Genomic DNA, 23905 nt, shown 5'->3' on the forward strand with positions numbered 1-23905 from the left:
TGCCTGGAAGCCAAGAGCCACACCGGTCCTGCACTGCTTTCAGCTCTGCGGTCCCAGGCCGATCAGTGCCTAACCCTGCTCAATTTGACAGTTGGTAAAGTGGTGTGCGACAACGGTGCCAATCTGCTGAGCGTGCTGAAACGGGGCAAAATGACACACATGCCGTGCATGGCACACGTCCCGAACTTAGTCGTGCAGCAATTCGTTGGGACGTCTTGTGGCAGGCCAGGAAAATCTCTTGCCATTTTTGATCTTACACGGCCATGGCTCGCCTTGCTGACGTTCAGCGGCGACACCACTTGCCTGTCAGACGTCTGGTTTATGACAGCCTGAGGCGCTGGAACTCCACCTTGTATATGCATGATAGGCTGCTCCAGCAGCAACGTGCCATTAATGACTACCTGTACAAACTCTGCAGCAGGACAGGTTCTGGGGAGCTTGGTTTCTTTTCACCGCGCCAGTGGCTGCTCATGCGCGACGCATGCAGACTTCTGCGGCCATTTGATGAGATCACCAAACTGGTCAGTCGCAGCCAGGGCGCCATCAGTGACATCATACCTTACGCCTTCTTTCTGGAGCGTGCATTGCGTTGTGTCATTGATCAAGTCGTCGAGGAGCAGGAAGATGAGGAAGTCGCGATGCTGAATGAATTCCCAGGGGGGCTACTCCATCTGAGACAAGTCTGAGGAGGAGTCAGAGGAGGATGGTGGCTGGAGGGAAGGAGGAGGATGGTGACTGGATAGGAGGAGGAGCAAGAAGGGCAGGCTTTGAGGGGGACTTCAAACTTTTCAGGGATCCATGGTGTTGTCCGTGGCTGGGGGGAGGAGACCGAGGACGACATTCTCCTGGGCGATGAGCAGGAGCTCCATCACTTCCAATTTTGTGCAAATGGGGGCCTTCATGCTCCAGTGTTTGAAGAGGGACCCCCGTATAAAAAGCATAAAGGGCCAGGACAAGTACTGGGTGGCAACGTACTTAAACCCCCCGGTACAAGCACAAAATAGCAGACATGTTACCAGCATCACAGAGGGCTGGCAGAATGCAGCATTTCCAGACCTTGCTGCGAGAGATGCTGCATTATGCTGTTGCGGGCACTGGCAGAGGAATTTCCACCCACAGCGAAACAGATGCAGGTACCATTCCTACCGTGCCTGCAAGAAGAGGGCAGTTTGAAGGTTTGTTGGTCATACGGATATGAGACCATTCTTGCTGCCGATCCATTGACAGCCGCCCTCCGGATCCAGCCTCAAGGAACGCCTAGACCGACAGGTGTCCGACTACATCGGGTTAATGGCCGATGTGGACGCTCTGAGAAGCAAGAAACCCCTGGACTACTGGGTGTGCAGGCTTGACCTGTGGCCAGAGCTGGCACAATTTGCCATGGAACTCTTGGCTTGCTCCTCGTCGAGTGTCCTGTCCAAAAGGACGTTCAGCGCAGCAGGGGGGATCGTGACCGATAAGTGCACTCGCCTAGCTCACAACAGTGTGGACTACCTCACATTTCTAAAAATGAATGAGGTCTGGATCTCAGAGCAATTCAACACCTGTGACGAATTTCCTCATGCCAGCCCACACATATCCGCCACCACCCCAAAAAAAGAATTGTCCTGGTCTTATGTATAGGTGAAACTCGAAAAATTTGAATATCGTAAAAAGTTCATTTATTTCAGTAATGCAACTTAAAAGGTGAAACTAATATATGAGATAGACTCATTACATGCAAATAGAGATATTTCAAGCCTTTATTTGTTATAATTTGGATGATTATGGCTTATATCTTAAGAAAACCCCAAAGTCACAATCTCAGGTACCCTTTGCTCAGGGTGTATGGATTAATTAGCTGACTAGAGTGAGCTGTCTAGAGTGAGCCTAGAATATTGAACCTTTTCACAATATTCTAATATTCTAATTTTAAGTTGCATTAATGCAGCTCCTTTTAAGTTGCATTACTAAAATAAATGAACTTTTGCATGATATTCAAATTTTTTGAGTTTTTTGGGGCCTATACTACAGTGGCCTACAGTTCTATTTTTATCCAGTGACCGCCTAATGTACCTCCAGCCACAGAATCACAAGTTCTTTTCTGTCAGGTGAATGCCAAATTTTTGGGGCCCGTACTCCCGTGGCCTAAAATAATTTTTTTCTAGGCTCCAACAGGGCACATTTTTGAGAGTTTCCCTTTAAGACGCATAAAAATGGCCCCTGATTAAAATACATATTTTTTGTGGGAATTTTTGCCAATGATCCCCCTCTGGTATGCCACTGTCCATGTTGTGGTACTATTTGTGCACTTCTAGTAAGTATTTGGTGGCTGCAAATATGACCTGAAAGTTTTTTCAGGTTTGCCTGCCATTAAAGTCAACACGAGGTTCGCGAACCGTCCCGGCCGATGTTCAGCCATCACTACCAGCTAAGATGTAGATGAGACATCCGTTCCTTCCTCCGGTAGGCGGGCAAGTACGGATGAGGATAGTGGCGTGGGAGCTGGTGTTGCGAAGCCAGCAAGTCGCTAGCGTGGCCAGGAGTCAGCAGGGTGGCAGCAGTGGGAGGTCGGGAGCCAAACTTGCCCAGGGTAGACCACCTCTGGTATATCACTGTCCATGTTGTGGGACTATTTGTGTACTTCTAGTAAGTGTTTGCTGGCTGCAAATATGACTTGAAGGTTTTTCAGGTTCGCCTGCCATTAAAGTTAATGGGGCCCGCCGCGAACGTGCGGTTCGCGAATTGTCCCGGCCGATGTTCGTCCATCACTATTTACAACTGCATCGCAGATTGCATCACAATTGATGGACAAAGTAGCACTGCATGCAGAACTATGTATTCTAGCAAAATAATAGACACCATCACAGAACCTGATTTACCACAATATAAGAGAATGAGGTCTGTCAGGCACTGTTGGAGTCTGCCGTGTTTATGATGCAAGCCCCCACACGTGTGTGAACAGAGGCTAAGGTGGGCCATACACATAAGGTAGCTGAGCGCTAGTTCACTCAACAGATATCTCTTCCACCCCCCATATACCTGGAGAGGGGAGTAAGCCACTGCCACTCTACTGGCGGGGTCTTATCTGTTGAAATGAAACATGCCCAATCCTTATCTCCTCCAACATCTTCCATCGAGGGAGAGTAGAGAGCCCACCCCCGGTCCAAACATATTAGTGGGGTGATGGGCTCAGACAAAATTGATGGGCATGTCCAAAGCTAATCTAATGTGTATAGTCAGATAATTAGAGGACCCTTATTAAAACACATTGGTGGTAATGCCACAGAGGACAACACCCCAAATACCACAAGTCAATGCATCCCAGGCCATATATATATTTTTTTTTTCAGAGCAATTAATTTATCTACATATGCTTTTAACTTTTTTTTAAATTTGGATTACATTTGGTTAGAGCTCACGTTTTCAAGAAAATGACTGAAGAGGTTCGAGACACCCATAAATTCTCGAATAGACAATTATTTTATTGTGGGAAATATCATTTTGATAATCCCCTAAATGAGATCGCTACCCTACACGAAACAACAGAGTGGTCTCCAGCTTAGGCTAGCTCCGTAGCCGATTTCATTGGGTCATGTGACCCTGAACCAGGCTCCTCCTCTCCAGAGAAACGGCAAACAGGCCTCCCTGCAATTATAGAAAGGAATTAGAGTATGGTGACATGATTAAACACCAGGAGGGACCATCACTTTGATTTCTGCCATGTTTTACAGTGTTATCTAATCTTAGACAGTCTGGATGAAATGTGGCTTCTCATAAAAGTGCAGGGTCTGGGTAAAATAAAGGAATGGCTACACTGCGTCTTTTGGATAGACCATTCTCTTCCAAATGCCATAATGCTGGAAAGTTTTATTGTAATACAGACCACTCTTACCAGGGCAATAACCTGTCTTATGCCTTTTATATTAGACCAGACCCCTGCTTTAAATGAAGTTTATAAAGATTACTATTACTATTGTATCGTACTTAGCATGGACCGTCCCTTTAAGAAGAGAATAATCTTTTGAATGTTAAACCTGAAGAGATATTTGTTCTTTACAACATTCAGAGATGGAAGGAAATTCCCAGTAGATCTGCAAGCGATCTGGAGCTGATTAAAACTCACTAATATACCACTAAACCTTCCAATGCTCGAGGAACCAAAAACGCAATCAAACAAAATACTTCACTTATCTCAAAACATTGGAAATTGTAACCTAATTCATTTAGAAATAAGTGTTCGCTATTTGTCTCCTCCGAGCCTGGAACAGTCAGAACAGAATCAGCACTTTAAGTGTTGTCTTCATCAGGTTATTGAGTGAGGTTTGATTGCAAGCTTTTATGACTAATTGGCAGCCCTTATACAAGTTCTGAGCCCCCCCCCCCCCCCCCCCCCCTATGATGAGATGTGAGCACAAAGAACAAAGACCAGAAGCTATAGAAAACTTTTCCTCATAAATTTACTTCACTTCTTAGCTGCCTTGTGTGATTTTATTAAAGCTGTTATATTCTTGTACATACCAGGCAGTATTATAGTAGTTATATTCTGGTACATAGGAGCAGTATTATAGTAGATATATTCTTGTACATAGGAGGCAGTATTATAGTAGTTATATTCTTGTACATAGGAGGCAGTATTATAGTAGTTATATTCTTGTACATAGGAGCAGTATTATAGTAGTTATATTCTTGTACATAGGAGGCAGTATTATAGTAGTTATATTCTGGTACATAGGAGCAGTATTATAGTAGATATATTCTTGTACATAGGAGCAGTATTATAGCAGTTATATTCTGGTACATAGGAGCAGTATTATAGTAGTTATATTCTTGTACATAGGAGGCAGTATTATAGTAGTTATATTCTGGTACATAGGAGCAGTATTATAGTAGTTATATTCTTGTACATAGGAACAGTATTATAGTAGTTATATTCTTGTACATAGGAACAGTATTATAGTAGTTATATTCTTGCACATCGGAGCAGTATTATAGTAGTTATATTCTGGTATGTATGAGGCAGTATTATAATAGTTATATTCTTATACATAGGAGGCAGCAATATAGTAATTATATTCTTGTACACAGGAGACAGTATTATAGTAGTTATATTCTTGTACATAGGAGCAGTATTATAGTAGTTATATTCTTGCACATCGGAGCAGTATTATAGTAGTTATATTCTGGTATGTATGAGGCAGTATTATAATAGTCATATTCTTATACATAGGAGGCAGCAATATAGTAGTTATATTCTTGTACACAGGAGACAGTATTATAGTAATTATATTCTTGTACATAGGAGCAGTATTATAGTAGTTATATTCTTGTACATAGGAGCAGTATTATAGTAGTTATATTCTTGAACATAGGAGCAGTATTATAGTAGTTATATTCTGGTACGTATGAGGCAGTATTATAGTAGTTATATTGTGGTATATAGGAGCAGTATTATAGTAGTTATATTCTTGTAGATAGGTGGCAGAATTATATAGTTATATTTTTGAACATAAGAGCAGTATTATAGCAATTATATTGTTATATTCTTTTACATAGGGGGCAGTATTATAGTAGTTCTATTATTGTACATAGGAGCAGTATTATAGTAGTTATATTCTTGTACATAGGAGGCAGTATTATAGTAGTTATATTCTTGTACATAAAGGCGGTATTATAGTAGTTATATTCTTGTACATAGGGGGCAGTATTATAGCAGTTATATTGTTTTATTCTTGTACATAGGGGGCAGTATTATAGTAGTTTTATTATTGTACACAGAAGGCAGTATTATAGTAGTTATATTCTTCTACATAGGAGATAGTATTGTAGTCATATTCTTGTACATAGGCAGTATTATAGTAGTTATATTCTTGTACATAGGAGGCAGTATTATAGTAGTTATATTCTTGTCCATAGGAGCAGTATTATAGTAGTTATATTCTTGTCTATAGGAGCAGCATTATTCACCACTTCACAAAAGACTTCTCATGCATTAATTTCATCCTTGGGGCTCATCTTTTCTTTTACCGTCTCCCTGCCTGTTTTCCTCTCCCAGGGGGAGCTTCATGTCTCCTCTGCAATAACTGGTTCTGATACAGTGTGTATATTAATTCCTTCACAACCTCATAATGTACGGTATTGTACACATAAGCAGTGTCAGAGCCTCCTAAGAAAAGAATGATCCTCCTGTCAATCAGTCTCCACAGAGATGTTCTGCTGCAGAGGTGTGTAACATAGTAAAATGTACTCCTGACTGTAAATTACAAGAATGTGAGAAAACACCAAGGAACACTGGCTCCTTATTCAGATAATTATAATTTACAGTAGTAGTAGTAGCACTTGTAGAAGCCCTTTATGACTTGTAAAACCTACACTAGCTGCTGCAAAACCTCCAGGAGATTCCAACTCCTCTTTTAAAAAGAGGTTCTGCAGTAGTTCAAGGTGTGTATGATAGGTCATATTATTACCCATATAGTAAATTACAAGAATGTGAGGTGTCTCTTTGAAGCTTTATAACATCCTGTATGGCTCTGGTACAGCTATAATCCACAGTAGGGCTTATATAGATACTATGGGGGTCAATTAATATTCCCTATAGCTGGAGGTGGATCTGCCGAAGTTACAGTCAGGTCCATAAATATTAGGACATCAACACAATTTTAAGATTTTTGTCTCTATACACCACCACAATGGATTTGAAATGAAACAAACAAGATGTGCTTTAACTGCAGACTGTCAGCTTTAATTTGAGGGTATTTACATACAAATCCGGTGAATGGTGCAGGAATTACAACAGTTTGCATATGTGCCTCCTACTTGTTAACGGACCACAATTAATGGGACAATTGGCTTCTCAGCTGCTCCATGGCCAGGTGTGTGCTATTCCCTCATTATCCCAATTACAATGAGCAGATAAAAGGTCCAGAGGTCATTTCAAGTCTGCTATTTGCATTTGGAATCTGTTGCTGTCAACTTTCAAGATGAGATCCAAAGAACTGTCACTATCAGTGAAGCAAGCCATCATTAGGCTGAAAAAACAAAACAAACCCATCAGAGATAGCAAAAACATTAGGCGTGGCCAAAACAACTGTTTAGAACATTCTTAAAAAGAAGGAACGCACCGGTGAGCTCAGCAACACCAAAAGACCCGGATGACCACGTAAAACAACTGTGGTGGATGACCGAAGAATTATTTTCCTGGTGAAGAAAACACTCTTCACAACAGTATGACAGATCAAGAACACTCTCCAGGAGGTAGGTGTATGTGTGTCCAAGTCAACAATCAAGAGAAGACTTCACCAGAGTGAATACAGAGGGTTCACCACAAGATGTAAACCATTGGTGAGCCTCAAAAACAGGAAGGCCAGATTAGAGTTTGCCAAACGACATCTAAAAAAGCCTTCACAGTTCTGGAACAACATCCTATGGACAGATGAGACCAAGATCAACTTGTACCAGAGTGATGGGAAGAGAAGAGTATGGAGAAGGAAAGGAGCTGCTCATGATCCTAAGCATACCACCTCATCAGTGAAGCATGGTGGTGGTAGTGTCATGGCGTGGGCATGTATGGCTGCCAATGGAATTGGTTCTCTTTTATTTATTGATGATGTGACTGCTGACAAAAGCAGCAGGACGAATTCTGAAGTGTTTCGGGCAATATTATCTGCTCATATTCAGCCAAATGCTTCAGAACTCATTGGACGGCGCTTCACAGTGCAGATGGACAATGACCCAAAGCATACTGCAAAAGCAACCAAAGAGTTTTTTAAGGGAAAGAAGTGGAATGTTATGCAATGGCCAAGTCATTCACCGGACCTGAATCCGATTGAGCATGCATTTCACTTGCTGAAGACAAAACTGAAGGGAAAATGCCCCAAGAACAAGCAGGAACTGAAGACAGTTGCAGTAGAGGCCTGGCAGAGCATCACCAGGGATGAAATCCAGCGTCTCGTGATGTCTATGCGTTCCAGACTTCAGGCTGTAATTGACTGCAAAGGATTTGCAAACAAGAATTAAAAAGTGAAAGTTTGATTTATGATTATTATTCTGTCCCATTACTTTTGGTCCCTTAACAAGTGGGAGGCACATATGCAAACTGTTGTAATTCCTACACCGTTCACCTGATTTGGATGTAAATACCCTCAAATTAAAGCTGACAGTCTGCAGTTAAAGGACATCTTGTCCGTTTCATATCAAATCCATTGTGGTGGTGTATAGAGCCAAAAATGTTAGAATTGTGGCGATGTCCCAATATTTATGGACCTGGCTGTATGTAGAGGACTTTTGCGTCACACTCCACGCCAGAAATACACCTAATAAAGGCATATTTCTGTAATGACACCCTTAAAAGAGGAGACAGTGAAATGTCACCTGGAGTCTGCATCAATCAAATTTTAATACAATTCATTACTTAATAAATATAATCCTCTTATCCTACGCAAGAAAACATCATGAAAAATTCAGAGGCCTTCATAGGCGCGTACAATGTGGCTGGATGTATTTCCTCCATGAATACTACATTACTATGTGTCACTTCTTTATTCCTCTTGAGGTAACGGCGACGCTCCCCTCTTTTCATTATTATGTTAATCAATCCCCCCATCATCTGGAAACTTCTTATTTTACAGATTTTCTTCTTTAAATCTTATCTTTCTGTGTCTGGTGCAAGCATCATATGTTTTTAATTAAAATACTTGGATAATATGATAAAAACGGAGAGGATAATATATTATAATAGGGGAATGAAGGATTGGTCCTCCAAACTTTGGAACCGATAGTTGAATAACAATATATTTTGATTATTCTTTTTTATTTTTTATTTATTATTTTCCCTCTATGTCTCTCAGGGGGGTTATGGGTGGGGGGGGTCTTAGGTAAAAAATAGACTGAAAAATGTAATTAGTTTTGTGTGTATTTTTTTTTTTGCGTGTTTTGTAAATGAATAAAAATTAAGTAATTAAAAAAAAAAGTTAAAAACTAGTCATAGAGAACCAGTTCTGGGGATGAGGCTCATCATCCTTTTATTACTAATCAGCAGATTTAAAGTGTTTGATCAGGATTAGTAAAACATGGCTGCTTCCCTCCAAGATAGCGCCACCCCTGTCCACTGATTGTGTGTGGTATTGCAATTCACCAGCTTTGCTGCAATACCACACACAACCCAAAGACAGGTGTAGCACTGTTTTTGGAAGAAAGCAGCCATTTCTTCTAAGGCTACTTTCACACTAGCATTTTTTGCAGATCCGTCATGGATCTGCAAAAACGCTTCCGTTACAATAATACAACCGCATGCACAGTCATGAACGGATCCGTTTGTATTATCTATAACATAGCCAAGACGGATCCGTCATGAACTCCATTGAAAGTCAATGGGGGACGGATTCGTTTTCTATTGTGTAAGATTGTATCAGAGAAAACGAAACTGAGCCAAACGGATCCGTCCTGGCACACAATGTAAGTCAATGGGGACAGATCCGTTTGGCTCAGTTTCGTCAAGCGGACAGCAAAACGCTGCAGGCCGTCTCCAGAGCGGAATGGAGACTGATTGGAGGCAAACTGACGCATTCTGAGCAGATCCTTTTCCAATCAGAATGCATTAGGGCCAAACTGATCCGTTTTGGACCGCTTGTGAGAGCCCTGAACGGATCTCGCAAATGGAAACCCAAAATGCGACTGTGAAAGTAGCCTAACTCTAGGCAACCCTTGGGATCCAACCAAGTATAATATCTACATGAGGTTTGTACGTTTTCCCACAGTGCAAAGACATAGAGATAGGTTAAAGTGGAATTTAGAGTGTGAGCCCCAATGAAGAGAGTGACAACCTCAGTACAGCATCGGCCCCACAGGCATTGAGGCAGGAGTCCCAGCAGACAGCTGCAATACCAGACCCACCCATGGTTAAGTGTAGTGCTGCTTGAGGAAGAAAGCAGGCATGATTTTCAAATTCTGTGCAACCCCTTTAATTATGGTTCCCACTCAGCTTTCTCCAAACTCAGAATGGTACCTGCAATGTAACTACATGAAGACAGAGGTATATACATGGACTACTGGTGATCTCAAGACGTAGGCTTCATCATTGTGATCTGTGAGGTGCTGGTACATTTTGGGTGGGGAGAAGAGCTCATAGTTATGAGCTCTTCAGGAATAACTGAACACTCCTAAACATTTTTGAACTCCAGTCTCCTCCAGTGATGGCCAGTTCGCATTGTTCGCCCGCGAACATATGCGGGCTGCCATCTTTTTTCACAAGTGCGCGAGCCGGTCTTAAAAAAAGTGCGGTCAGCGAGAGCAGGCAGTTCCGAGAAAAGCCACCGGGGGCCTTCATCGGGCTGTTCTCGGAACGGCCTGCTCCCGCTGACCGCACTTGTTTTCAGACCGGCTCGCGCACAGGCACAGGTAAGGGCTTACCTGTGCCTCGCCGGACTTGTGAAAAAAGATGGCAGCCCGCATATGTTCGCGGGCGAACAATGCGAACTGGCCATCACTGGTCTCCTCCTCTTATGTGTTCCTTACCTGCACGGTGTAAGGTGCGCTGTTACAGTATGGTTCCTACATTGTAGCAACACATGGCTGTTACTTATTTTTTGAATCCGACAAAATAATCATACCCCAAACCTCTTATGTAATTCAGATTTTTCCTAAACACGCTCTCATGTGACACCTAAGTTCCTCCCAGAGAGGAGAAATATTTTAGAAAGGTTAATAAGAAAGAATGCAATGAAGTACAGAATTATGCCTGATTCACACGTCAGTGTTCGGTCAGTGATTTCCATCAGTGATTTTAAGCCAAAACCAGGTGCGGCTCTAAAAGGCAGAACAGGTGCAGATCTTTGACTTCTACCTTATGTCTGTGGAGGCTCCAATCCTGGTTTTGGATCACAGTCACTGATGGAAATCACTGACCAAAACACTGTGTGAATGAGGCTTTAAGGTTTTACTATTTCAAGATTGATTGTCATGGATCTCCTACTTGAGGAGGTTGTTAAAGGGGCTGTCTTATGAAACAACCCCTTTCACTACACTCTATTAGGGCATATGGATTTCATAGCAGAAGGTTCCCTTCCCTCTAGCCTGGGCAGAGAACCAATGACTTAAAGGGAACCTGTCACCAGTTTTATGGTGTCCTAACTAAGTGCAACATAAATAAGTGACTGATTCTCTTAGCAAAATGCTGGGTCACTTTCTTTAATTGACCCAGTCAATCTGCCAACATCTTGTATTGAAAAGCTCCAGCTGATAATGATGAGTCCTGAATATTCATGAGCTCCTGACTCTCCCCGCCTACCTGCTGCTGATTGACAGTTATTTTCCATATGAATCAGCAGCAGGTGGGCAGGGGAGTGGCTATAGCTCTGAATTAAAAAAACGCTGGACTCACTGACATCACGCTGGACTCAAATCAGCTCATTAGCATGCGGCATCTTTGTGTTTATATTATGAGGTAACCATCTGTCACACCAGTAAGTGAATACATCTAAGGTACTTTTTAGTAGTTAATGATTGTATATAATTAGTTAGATTATAATCAAATATCCACATGACAGGTTCCCTTTAAGCTGGATTTACACTGATTGTCGGGCAGATTATCAGGAACGAAAGCTTTTTGATGACCTCCCTGTGTTTAGGTTCAGCAGATTACCTGATGAACAGGGCAACAAGCCTTAATCCGGATGTCTCAATCATCGTTTCTGGGCAGCAGATCGTGCTGTGTGAACCGCAATCTGCTGCCAGAAACAATCAACTTGTATGAGGACGGGTGACTGCAGTGGCCATTGCTTCTCCCCATACAGTAGAGGTGATCATTGCCTGTAAATGCCGCTCTTCACCTTTACTGACAAGAGGGTAATTATCGGGGAAGAACGCTTCCTTCCCAATAATTGACTGTTCCATCGGGCCTCGTAAATCCAGTAATAAGACAAAAGATCGCCTTCCCCGGCAATCAGCTGCCATGTTTTCTGAAGCCGGCCCCACGGAGATCAGGAAGATTGATGGTGATGCTTGACTTACGTGGTCTTGTCATGGTTAGCTTTTCTACTGCAAGGAACCGACGTTTGGGTGTTAAAAGAATGAGAAGAGCAACGAGGCTGAATATCAAAGCACTTTATACAACAAAAACACAAACAGGTAGTAGCTTACACATGAAAATGTACAAATGTGCTCCTCCATTTGGATGGAGGAAGCAAAAGACCGTTAGAAGTCAGCATGCACGAGTCAGAAAGTCCCAGTGTGCCAATATCCTTGATGGGGGGGGACACGGAAGCTTCAGGTCACATTGCTATGATGGCATTAGCTGGAAATCGTTGACCTCAAGGACTTATGCTCCACCCGATCTTCCAGCTCATTACTGCTTGTCTGTGCAGCGTATCATATAGGATGACATCATTGATAGGAACCCCATCTCAGTCTTAATGTGTTTCATGCTATTGCCCCTCCTCAGACGACCAGGATTGTTCACGTCCCTTCTGACTATACATACCCTTCTAGGATAGCTCTATGTATCGCCACCGTTAAACTTTATAATACATAATAATATACAATAAAAATACAAATACATCATAATATACAAACAGCAACACATTGATCTAAAAAAAGGTGTCATATCAAAATCACCTCTCAGACCTCCAGGAAACTTAGCCAGGGTATAAGACTCCACTACTGTCCAAATGGAGATGTTTCCACCATCAGTCTTTACGCTAGTATCTATGGGCGTGGCCTATGAGGGCACAGCCCACAATCGTTATACTCAAGGCTTCTGGTTGATGCACACATCGTCTTTTCCGTTAGCTAATACTTAAATAATATGATACTCTGGTTCCAGTTTCCTTTTGGTTATTCTGATGTAATATAGATTACAAGTACAGCAACCAAGGTAAACAACAGCAAATTTATTATTACCACTACAGGAACCATGTATTGTATATTCTCTAAATGGACCATCAAATTTTATTTTTTTATGCATTAGTGTAATAAATTGATATTTTTTTTCACAACTAGTTACATTGTTAGTAGGTCGTACTGGATTATCTGAATGTGCAATTTTTAGCTAATTTGAAATATTTTAATAATTTTTATTTTATTCTTTTTAAACTACAAGACAGGCAATAAAATCTGGAGAATTTGATTCTTTAAAACAGAGAAATATAACCAAAAATATCCATCTCCATGTACTAATAATACCCTAATTTAGCATCTATACAATGTCCCTAAATTATCATATTTGCCATTTTCTAAGAAAGAAAGATGTACAAGTGTAAACACTGTATATCAGTGATATCCTTCAGCAGTGTATCGAGAGGTGGAAAAAAGGCTAATAATTTAAGAAAGTCTGCCTGCTTCAAGACGTCTCGAATGTTCGTTACCGTATTTATTGAAGAATAGCAGCTGATTACGTTTATGTGAAGGTTCAGAGTAACGGGCTCCGATGAGAGAGTTAACATTAACGAATATTAAAAGTCGTCACAAGTGATTCTTCTCTGTCTAAAATGTAGGGGTTGAGAATGGTAATAATCAGAGATTATAGGACAAGGAGCCTTACACCCCCCGGTTGTATTATTCTTTTTTTTTGCTTTGCCACAGCAGAAGAATATCATCGATGTACCTCTGCCACAGAACCCTATGAGACGGAGGTACATCAAAGAGACAAACCATCTCTCAGTCCAACATACAGAATAGCAAAACTAGGTGCAATCAGGGTCCCCATGGCCGTCCTGGTTGTCTGTAAAAAGAAAAAAGAATCAAAAAAATAATTATGCTGTAAAATAAAATGTAAAAAAAGATAACAATGTAACAAAATGCCTAAAATAATGTTTACGATTTGCATGAAACACATCAAAACTGGGGGTTATTTGATGTCGTCCTTTGTGACAAAGATACACAGATAAGCAATAAGAAGTCAACATACAGGTTAGAGCATAGGTGACGTCTGCGCCTCGTGGCGAGGAATTCCCTATCTGCATCTAAAGTACGTCCAGGAGGTATGGTGAGGTTTCCTTATTACTTTCCTCTATACCTTAGCATATCTTTTAATTATTTATCAAGATAGGCAAACTGGAATACCATTCTCATGGATTTGGATACGATGGGGCAGAATTACTTATCCTGGGACAGTCTAAAGATGTGTCTGGTTTATCATCGTGGCTTGGTGGATAGCTAGGGCACCTTTGTCTAACTTTTTTTTATCACTTATTGGTTGGCTTGCTTTGAAAGAAAATTCTGTGCAAAAATTTTGGAGCAATTTTAGCAAAAAAATTATGCATCTTAGGCAACACACGCTTTTTCACTGGCCACGCCCCTTATAGAGCTGGATTTTTTTTTTAAAGATGCCCCAAATTTCTCCAAAAATGCACTAAGTTGCACCCAATTATGCCAAATGGTGCAAAATCTTGGAGGATTTTAAAACCTTAATAAATGTGGACCAATGTGAAAGTCATGAAAGCAGAAGTCCAGGTTGAATATGTGAGTATCTACAGTATCTATCTGCTCTTTATTTTCTTCAGTCCTGATCAATTTGCTGATTAGCTTGGCTCCATTAGGACACAGCTATGATAAGTGACTCTAGGTGAGCGGCATTGTCTACTGGAGTCTGAAGTAGTCTGAGATGGCCTCCACTGATTTACTGCTTCTGTAAAGCATGGAGGATAGAGCAGCAGACCCTGAGAGCACTGGGTATTAGAAACCACAGAGTCTAACCACTTGGCACAAAGATCTGGGGAACTAAACACTGGGCACAAGGCGCTGGGGCCAAAGACAATTGTATATAAACCACTTAAGGGTGCCTTTAGCCTTGGACACAACAAAAATTATTCTAAGAACTTTACAAAATTGACAACCTAAATTTACAAAACACCACAAAGTGAAAATGCGTCTCCTAGACCAAGAATTACGACCTGATATAGACATGTAAAGCAAATGCATATGTCTCACACGCTTATGTTATAAAACTGAATCCCATAGTGGGCAGACTCGGATCTGTCCTCATCTGAAGAACCTTGGAGGAAGAAAAATATGTATATATTTGCAAGTGTAAGACAAAGATTCGGTGTCTTCTTTATGAATTGTGTCACTCGGGTGAGATAAAAGAGGACGGTGAAATGATCGCGCTGCGTACACTGCCGAGAACCGGAGGAGGAGGAGGCTCCACTTTCAGTCTAATGATAAGTTTGTCCTGACTTTTCAATCAGCACATTGTCTATTTCCTGAAGACAGCAAATACATAAATAATGACTGCTAATAAGCTGCTATTATTATCTCCTGCGGCAGAGAGAAATCTAACACTCACCTCTCCTCCGCGCCATGGTTACTATACGGAATACCTGATAGCTGACCCCTATTCTTCAAACCAAGATAGCTTCCTTTATTCTATCACTTATACCACAAATCAATCTATCTATCTATCTCATATCTATCTTATATCTATCTATCTATCTCATATCTATCTATCTATCTTATATATATCTATTATCTATCTATCTATTATCTATCTATCTATTATCTATCTATCTATCTCATATCTATCTATCTATCTATCTCTCATATCTATCTATCTCCTATCTATCTATCTATCTATCTATCTATCTATCTCTCATATCTATCTATCTATCAATTATATGTGGCAGATGGGTCTCTGGGTCCCCTCAGGCACAATGTTCCAGGTGTGATGACAACCTTTGCCCTCCTTTAAATCCCTAATCTCTTTTATCTATATATCTGTGAAATCTGTGCTTCTCGGACCCCTTTCCTCTGCTTCAGGTTTGATAAACGTCCTCTGTAGTTGATAAAAAAGCGTCGGATCGTAACAAAGACTGCACTTTCCATTTAAAAACCACTTCACCAGGGGAACAAATGTTCCTTTGGAAAATGTTAATCATAGATATGTTTTAATTATTTAGTGGCCTATTTCAGCATATCTAGGGCAAAATTACCAGTGGTGTCATTAAGGTACTGAGCCTGGTGTGTCTGGCACCTCACACCTGCACGTCCTGCGCACTCACCTGTGAACATATGTACCGCTCACCTCCCACCATCGCCCGCTCAGTTTATTATTTTTACTATAGTTTTCTTATTAATCCACTATTAGAATTTAAATCTTGGTGGACATGTAATTGCAGCAATTTGCCATAATCTTTTACATGAAATATGAGATGGTCTCAGCTGGGTCCTGGATTATCCTATGTTACTCTTCATATAGGTGATCGATTGTAAGGTCATGCACAACCTACAGCACCATACTGGCTCAGGGTTGGGTGGAGATGCAGAAATCTACAGGACCATACTGTATCATTATGGCAGATACTGGTTTGAAATCCGTAGAATATTTTTCATGGGACAACCCTTTTAAAAAGGCAGATATGGCGGCACAGGTAGTGTTAGTGCTCTATGTCACTATAAAGAGTCATGTCTACGGGTCTCTATCCCAAAAACGGACTACACAGCATAGGGATTGGCTGCATTTGTACCAGGTACTGTGTGTGTATACCCTGATTTAGCTACTATACCCACAATATACCCCAAGACACTCTATAGGCAATTAGATTATGTGGGAAATGTACATATTTGGCCTTATTCTGTCCTTCTGTTGTCTCATAGGAAAAGAAAAACATAATGTCAGTCAAAGACTAAGGGTACTTTCACACTAGCATTAAAGTTTTCCGGTATTGAGTTCCGTCATAGGGGGTCAATACCAGAAAAAAACGCATCAGTTTTGTCCCAATGCATTCTAAATAGAAAGCAATCCGTTCAATATGCGTCAGGATGTCTTCAGTTGAGTCCCTTTTTTGGTATTTTCTCCGGCCAAAATTCCGGAACACTTGCCCGATTGCCATTGAAATGTATAAATGCCGGATCCGGTACCAAATGTTCCAGAAAAACGGATCCGGTTTCCCGGCCTGCGCATGCGGATGACTCCGGAGAGACGAATCTGGTATTGCAATGCATTTGTCAGATGGATCCAGATTCGGAAACAAATTATATCCGTTTGCATACAGATTTCTGGATCCGGCAGGCAGTTCCAGCAACGGAACTGCCTGCCGCATTCTTTTAAGGCCTAGTTCACACGAACGTATGGCTTTTATAGTTTTTTGCGGTCCGTTTTTCACGGATCTGTTGCTCCGTTTTTGAGTTCCGTTGTGTTTCGGTTTCCTTTCCGTTTTTCCGTTCCGTTTTTCCGTATGCCATGTATAGTATACAGTAATTACACAGAAAAAATTGGGCTGGCCATAACATTTTCAATAGATGGTTCAGAAAAAACGGAACAGGAACGGAAACGGAAGACATACGGATGCATTTACGTATGTGTTCCGTTTTTTTTTGCGGACCCATTGACTTGAATGGAGCCACGACCCGTGATTTACGGCCAAATATAGGACAAGCTCTATCTTTCAACGGAACGGAAAAACGGAAATACGGAAACGGAATGCATACGGAACACATTCCGTTTTTTTTGCGGAACCATTGAAATGAATGGATCCGTATACGGACCGTATACGGAACACAAAAAAACGGCCCGTACACTCGCAAAAAAAACGTTCGTGTGAACTAGGCCTAACACTAGTGTGAAAGTAGCCTAAGGCGTCACTTGACAGACAGCGATGGTGCCCAGTGGACCCGGATGACTATAATAAGGTCTGTGAATGGTCTGAGAATTTTTGACTGCTCCTAATAGTATCTCCAGAGCAGATGCGAATGAAGCCCAATAAAGATAAAAATAGCAAAAGAGTTATATATTATTAAGAAAAAAAACTAATATATACAGTAAATAAATATGGCTGTTGACTGCCTCAGGTGACGCAGTCCAGCCCTGAATAGTCTTGTGAAGCTCTTGTCATTATTTTATCGATTTAAGGTGTCCATGTCTTCAAAGCCTGCCCCGCATGCGAATAATCACCGATATACAGGTATTTGTTTTTGATTAAGCGAGCAGCTCCCTGAGATGGGACGCACATTAAATGTTCGATAAACAAACCCCACCTTCAAAATTGCATTTTGCAGCTATATGTAAAGATGAACACAAAAACAGCAAAAAATAAATAAAACAAAACAAAGATACTAAAGAAAAATATAACAAATAAAGAAACAAAGGAACAAGTTTAAGGCTGCTTTCACACTGGCGTTTCTGGGTCCGCTTGTGAGATCCGTTTCAGGGTTCTCACAAGCGGTCCAAAACTGATCAGTTCAGCCCCAATGCATTCTGAATGGATAAGGATCCGTTCAGAATGCATCAATTTGGCTGCGTTTGGTCTCCGTTGCGTTTTTTAGACGGTCACTAAAACGCAGCTTGCAGCGTTTTGATGTCCGCCTGACGATGCGGAGCCAAACGGATCCGTCCTGACTTACAATGTAAGGGTCCATTCACACATCCGCAATTCCATTCCGCATTTTGCAATAGCGGACAAGAACAGGCATATTCTCTTAGTGTCGGCAATGTGCGGTCCGCAAAATGCGGAACGCACATTGCCGCTGTCCGTGTTTTGCGGATCCGTGGATCCGCAAAACACACACGGATGTGTGAATGGACCCTAAGTCAATGGGGACGGATCCGTTTTTACTGACACAATATGGTGCGATTGAAAACGGATCCGCCTCCCATTGACTTTAAATGCAAGTGAAAACGGATCCGTTTGCATTATCATGAACAAAAAAAAAAAAAAATTTGTTTTTTTTTGTTTTTTGTTCATGGTAATGCAAACGGATCCGTTTTGACTTAGAATTTTTTTTAAAAGAATAATGCAAACGGATCCGTTCTGAACGGATCCGTGCTTTTGCATTATAGGTGCGGATCCGTCTGTGTGAAAGTAGCCTAGGCATTGTCTCACTTCAGCAAACGTCATTCATCACATGGAGAAAGTGAATAGGAGCCACTTACTAATGTATACTGATTGTCCATATTGCCTCCTTTGCTGTTTGGATTCATTTTTCCATCACATTATACACTGCTTGTATCCAGGGGTTGCAGCGCAGATACGAGGTGGTCCGGACGGGAGCTGCTGTGCGTGTGTGCCTATGTGTGCTCCTACAGTTCCGGCTGAGGACTGAGCTTTTTCCTATAGTGTGCAAGCACGTCCACCGCTGCTGGATTGCAGGGTGGTCGTAACCCCTGGCAACAAGCATTGTATAATCAATCTGAGGGGAAAATATGAATCCAGCCAGCAAAGGAGGCAATATAGACAATCACAATACATTAGTAAGTGTCTTGTATTCACTTTCTCTACATGATAAATACCATTTCTAAGCGAGACAGCCCCTTTAAAACCAAGCGCTATATCTAGATCTCCTTTCATACCGCACGATCTTCCTCCGTCATGCTAATGAGAAAACTATAATTTTATGACCTTTTTATGATGCAATCGACATAATGGAATAAAATATTTTTTTTACAAAAAAAAAAAATCTATATCAAAATAAATTTATGAAAAATGAAACAAAACTTGCCATGAAGCCAAAAAAAGTGAAACTATAAATCACATTTAATTTTATATATATATATGGAAGAAAAAAGGCAGCACTCCAGATTAGTGAAAAAAAGTGGTTGGTTTATTCACCCATCGATGGGTGAATAAACCATCCACTTTTTTTCACTAATCTGGAGTGCTGTCTTTTTTCTTCTATATGTACTTGGGACCTTGGTCACAGACCCCTATAAGGACTTGCACCCGCGTTTAAAGTGTGCTGCTTTTTTTCTTTTCTTCTCTTTATATATATATATATATATATATATATATATATATATAGTGTGTATAGTCAAAGTTTCATCTTAATGGCGAGAGCATTCCTTAAATGAATATTAATGCCACTGCTCTGCAACATCTGTTTCTATTGATGAATGAAGGCCATAAGGTCTGTACAGTATAGAGTAATCTGCAATATAATAAAATGGTGCAGGATCCATTTATCAAGAATTTTACATGACCAGATTGTTGGTTCATCGATGTACCATTTGACAGATGTGTCTCTTACAGTCAATGTATTTAGAGTCAATACTTCAACGTAACAGCTGCTCGCATCAGTAAGTGATTTTACTGGTGTCAATAGTGGGAGTTTGGAGAGAATTAGCTGCTACAGATAATCTAGTTAGATGTTACCAGGATCTCTCTGGGCCATTAAGTGTCTCTGATTTTTTGTAGATGCTTAGAATCTGCCAGGAGGTTTTTGTTACAATGTAAATCTCGAGGTTTAAGACTTCATGCACACATCCATAGTCTGGATGGATCCATAATACAGCGCCCATAGTGTGACTTCGATTTTACCATAGCATGTTCCATCACATGAGGCACCCCTATGGGTTGTAATATAGGTCTGCCACGTGCATGAGCATTTAACAAGGTCTTCCCATAAACATCAATGACCACTGGAAGCTCCATGTGAGAAGAGATCCTAGAGTCCCCTGTGTGAACGATGCACATGTGTGACCACTCTATTCGGTGTCTAGAGGACCATCAAGTACAGTTCTCAGCTCAGTCAGTTCCACAGATGTCAATGGAGCAGTGGTCACACATTCACATTACTACGCCATTCATATAAGTGACTCAGGGTCCCCCATTCTAGCGATTGGTGGTGGTCCCAGTGGTCGAACCTCCACTGATCATCCATGTATCGCCTATCTACAATTAGTTTATGGAAAAACATGTTTAAGGTCCCATGTAAAACAATTGTATTCTATTTCATTATAAGCATATGTGGCTCCCATTGGCTTTATGGTCAGGTTTTTTAGGACCATAAAAATACTACAGTGAAAGTCAAAAGTCAGGACAAGAACTTGACCCACTTTTATCTTGATAAGTTCTAAAAAAAAAAAAAAGATTCAATACAGCTCACCATGGTAGACTCCAGTCCCTGCGTCCACGGTGCCGGGACTTCTATGTTTAGTAGGCTTGTGTGACTGTTAGCTAGTAATTCCAGCAACTATTATAACTTCATACAAATTTTAACTTGTCCGTAAAATAAAAACATAGTTAAATCCATCCATAGTACATTCTGCTTACAAGTTTCAAACCCTCTTGGCTCTTATTCATAGTGAATAAGAACTAAAAGGGTTCAAAACGTGTAAGCTGAATGTACTTTTGGTGTCCATTTCTATGTTTTTCATGTAAGGACAAAAAAAAAAATTTGGATTTTATTAAGTTCTAACCGTTGCTGGAATTTTTGATAACAAGTTTTACTCAGATTGGCAACTTTAAAGAAGGTGGGGGTATCGGTAAGATGCCTTGGGTATACACCACATGAGCTCAATCTAATATTGTGATAAAGATTGTTGGTTGGTTTCAAGGTTAACATCTGATACCGTACAATGGACTTTGTTAGACAAGAAGATCCATAGTAAACATATTTGGTAATTTAACGATTGGACAATTTATGGCATCATACGACTTGGTTCTCTCTACATTTTGCTCTAATATATGAACTTACCGCAGAGGTCAGGTCTTTTCATACATCCGCTGTTTGCTGTGTTGCTTCCAAGTCCATTAAAAGCAGCCATGCCCTCAGAGCTGTATGCTCGGAGAACGGAGAGCATATTCACTTGCTTCTCCAAAGCATCAGGAACTGGTGCTTGATCAAGTTTTGCAGAGCTTTGTGGAGCATCGTGGGGTAATGGAAGATTTGGATGCCATGGCTTCTCCATCAGTTGAGATGTTGGGGACCCCATATTTTCTGAAGACCTTAGAGGGGTTGAATTTGAGTCAGCATCTTCCATGTCATTTTCTTCTTTGTTATGTTCATCATTCATGTTTTCAGGTTCTGTTTCAACTTCCTCCTCTTCATTTTCATCTTCTTTGCATGTTTCCATGTCCTCAGAGGAGGATTCATCAGAGAGATCATCAGTAGCAACTGTATTCACAGAGTCACACTGCAATACATGGGAGTCATCGTCAGGTGGAGACTGAGAGTCAGTGTCCATGTGTTGCACGTTGGCCCCTACTGAACCTGGGTAGACACCAAACTGCTTATAGAATTCGGTTGGGAAATTATTAAACATGGCATCCATATGACTGGGCCATGAACTACCTTTATGATCAGGTAATGTCTCCCTAGTGTTGCCTTGTAGAGCTTTTTCAGAAGTTTGCAATGGGCTCATTTTTGAGGTCATCATTTCCTTGCTACATTGGACTGAAGAAGACGAGGCCATAACTTTATTGGCTTGTCCTCCCATTGTACAATCTTTACGTTTTGCTTTTCCGAGATGGTTTGCTTGGAGATGAAGGGCCATCAGTTCCATGGAGGATGTTGTAAACGAACAAAACAAACAACCATGCCAAGCAATGTTATCTTGGACCGTGATCGATGAACCTGGAAGTGACTGGGCATCTGGCCTCACAGACAAGTCCAAAGGTTCATACTGAGATTTCTCCATTTTTCTCAGAGGTATTTTGTTTTCCGATTTATCTTCACCATTGTCTGATCTGGGGGCTTTTAAAGGAAGTGAGTCAAGTAAAGCCTTCTCCTTCAGTTCTTTTTCTTTCTTAAGAGAATTTAGAACAAAGCTGTCCATAAAGGCTTGCAAAGAACCTTGAAAGTTCACACCATTGCCTACAATGTTAGGGTATGTTCTTGCAAACTCTGCAATGCTAGATGCTTTTGAAGACATCTCAGATTTTTTCAAGGCTTCTGATGAACACTCAGAACTAAGGCCGCTTGACTGGCCCTGGCGGTCTCCGGAAGACATAAACCCAGTCTGCCACTGTTGGGACATCATTCCACTTCTGAAGTCTATTCCGGGAAGGCCTTTAAATGCTCCTCGTAATATGTCTGGTCTCATAAAGAGGGAGCTCTTACTTGATGTTTCATCCTTGTGGTCCTGGTTTGGTGGATGCCCATGGACTGGCAGTGGACCAGAGCCATTCTGCCTTTCCCTGTGGTGGCGCTCCAGGTGGTACTTCAAGGATGCTGACTGGGTGCCAGCATAGTCACAGTGGGGACATTTATAAGGCTTCTCACCTAAATATGAGCAAAAATAAATAATGGTCAAAAGAACTGACAGTCACAGGTTTTTAAAACCACATAGCCTTGACAGTAACAGATTTAAGAGCACCTGTCAGTAGGGCTAACTCTATTACCATGCATAGTCTCTGGGAGGGTTGATCCTGCTGATTAAAATTATACCAAAGTGCATAGCTAGCACTGGAAAGCTGAGGCCTTGACCCCATCACTTAGTGCTCTAAAGCTCTCATTTGCATGAAGAATAGAGATCATGCCACAACCAATTTTAACAAGACAGGTATCAATTTTAATCAGCAGGATCTCTACCAGACAGCATACCTGGTTTAATAGGGTTGATCACGCTGACAGGTGTTCATAATATATTTTAACAAAATTGGATATGTCTTTATGTATTCAAAGGGGCTATCCAGGATAAGAAAATGGATCCTTACTTCCAAAAACAGCACTATAGGTTGTGTGTGGTATTACAGCTCAGCCCCATTCATTTTAATACAGTTTAGAAGCAATATCGGACACAACCCATGGACCCCGTGGCGCTGTTTTTTTGTTACTATGGGTTAACACACAATCTGGTGACTTTACAAAAGGTGATACAATTACCTATACTACTGCAGCAGACAGTAGTATTTTTTCTGTTTTTCAAAAAATATATATTTCTGAACAAAATATTCTGCTATTCTTTTCTTTTAGGCTATATGCACACGAACGTTATTTGTTTCCGTGTCCATTCCAATTTTTTTGGCGGATAGGATGCGGACCCATTCATTTCAATGGGACCGCAAAAAATGCAGACATCACACCGTGTGCTTTCCGCATCAGTAGGTCTGTTCCGTAGCCCCGCAATAAAAAATAGAACATGTCCTATTCTTGTCCGTTTTAGGCATTGTTACAATGGATCCGCAAAAAAAAAAAAACGGATGTCATACGGATGTCATCCATTTTTTTTTTTTGCGGATCTGCAATTTGCAGACCGCAAAACACATACGGTCGTGTACAT

At 41.1% G+C, this 23905-nt stretch overlaps 1 protein-coding gene across 3 annotated transcripts in view; it reads right to left on the bottom strand.

Annotated features, from left to right (window-relative positions):
* The window catches only part of ZNF536 (zinc finger protein 536), a 569889-nt gene that overhangs the window by 227913 nt on the left and 318071 nt on the right, over positions 1-23905 (bottom strand). For 2 of the 3 annotated variants that reach the window (XM_040410154.1, XM_040410153.1), the window contains one exon: positions 21379-22905. In XM_040410154.1, coding sequence (XP_040266088.1) covers positions 21379-22905 — 1527 coding nt within the window. Of the gene's footprint in view, positions 1-12094; positions 13694-21378; positions 22906-23905 lie in introns of those variants that run through there. The other variant, XM_040410155.1, reaches the window with a different exon arrangement.

This window comes from Bufo bufo, chromosome 10 (genome assembly GCF_905171765.1).
Source record: "Bufo bufo chromosome 10, aBufBuf1.1, whole genome shotgun sequence".
Classification (NCBI taxonomy): Eukaryota; Metazoa; Chordata; class Amphibia; order Anura; family Bufonidae; genus Bufo; species Bufo bufo.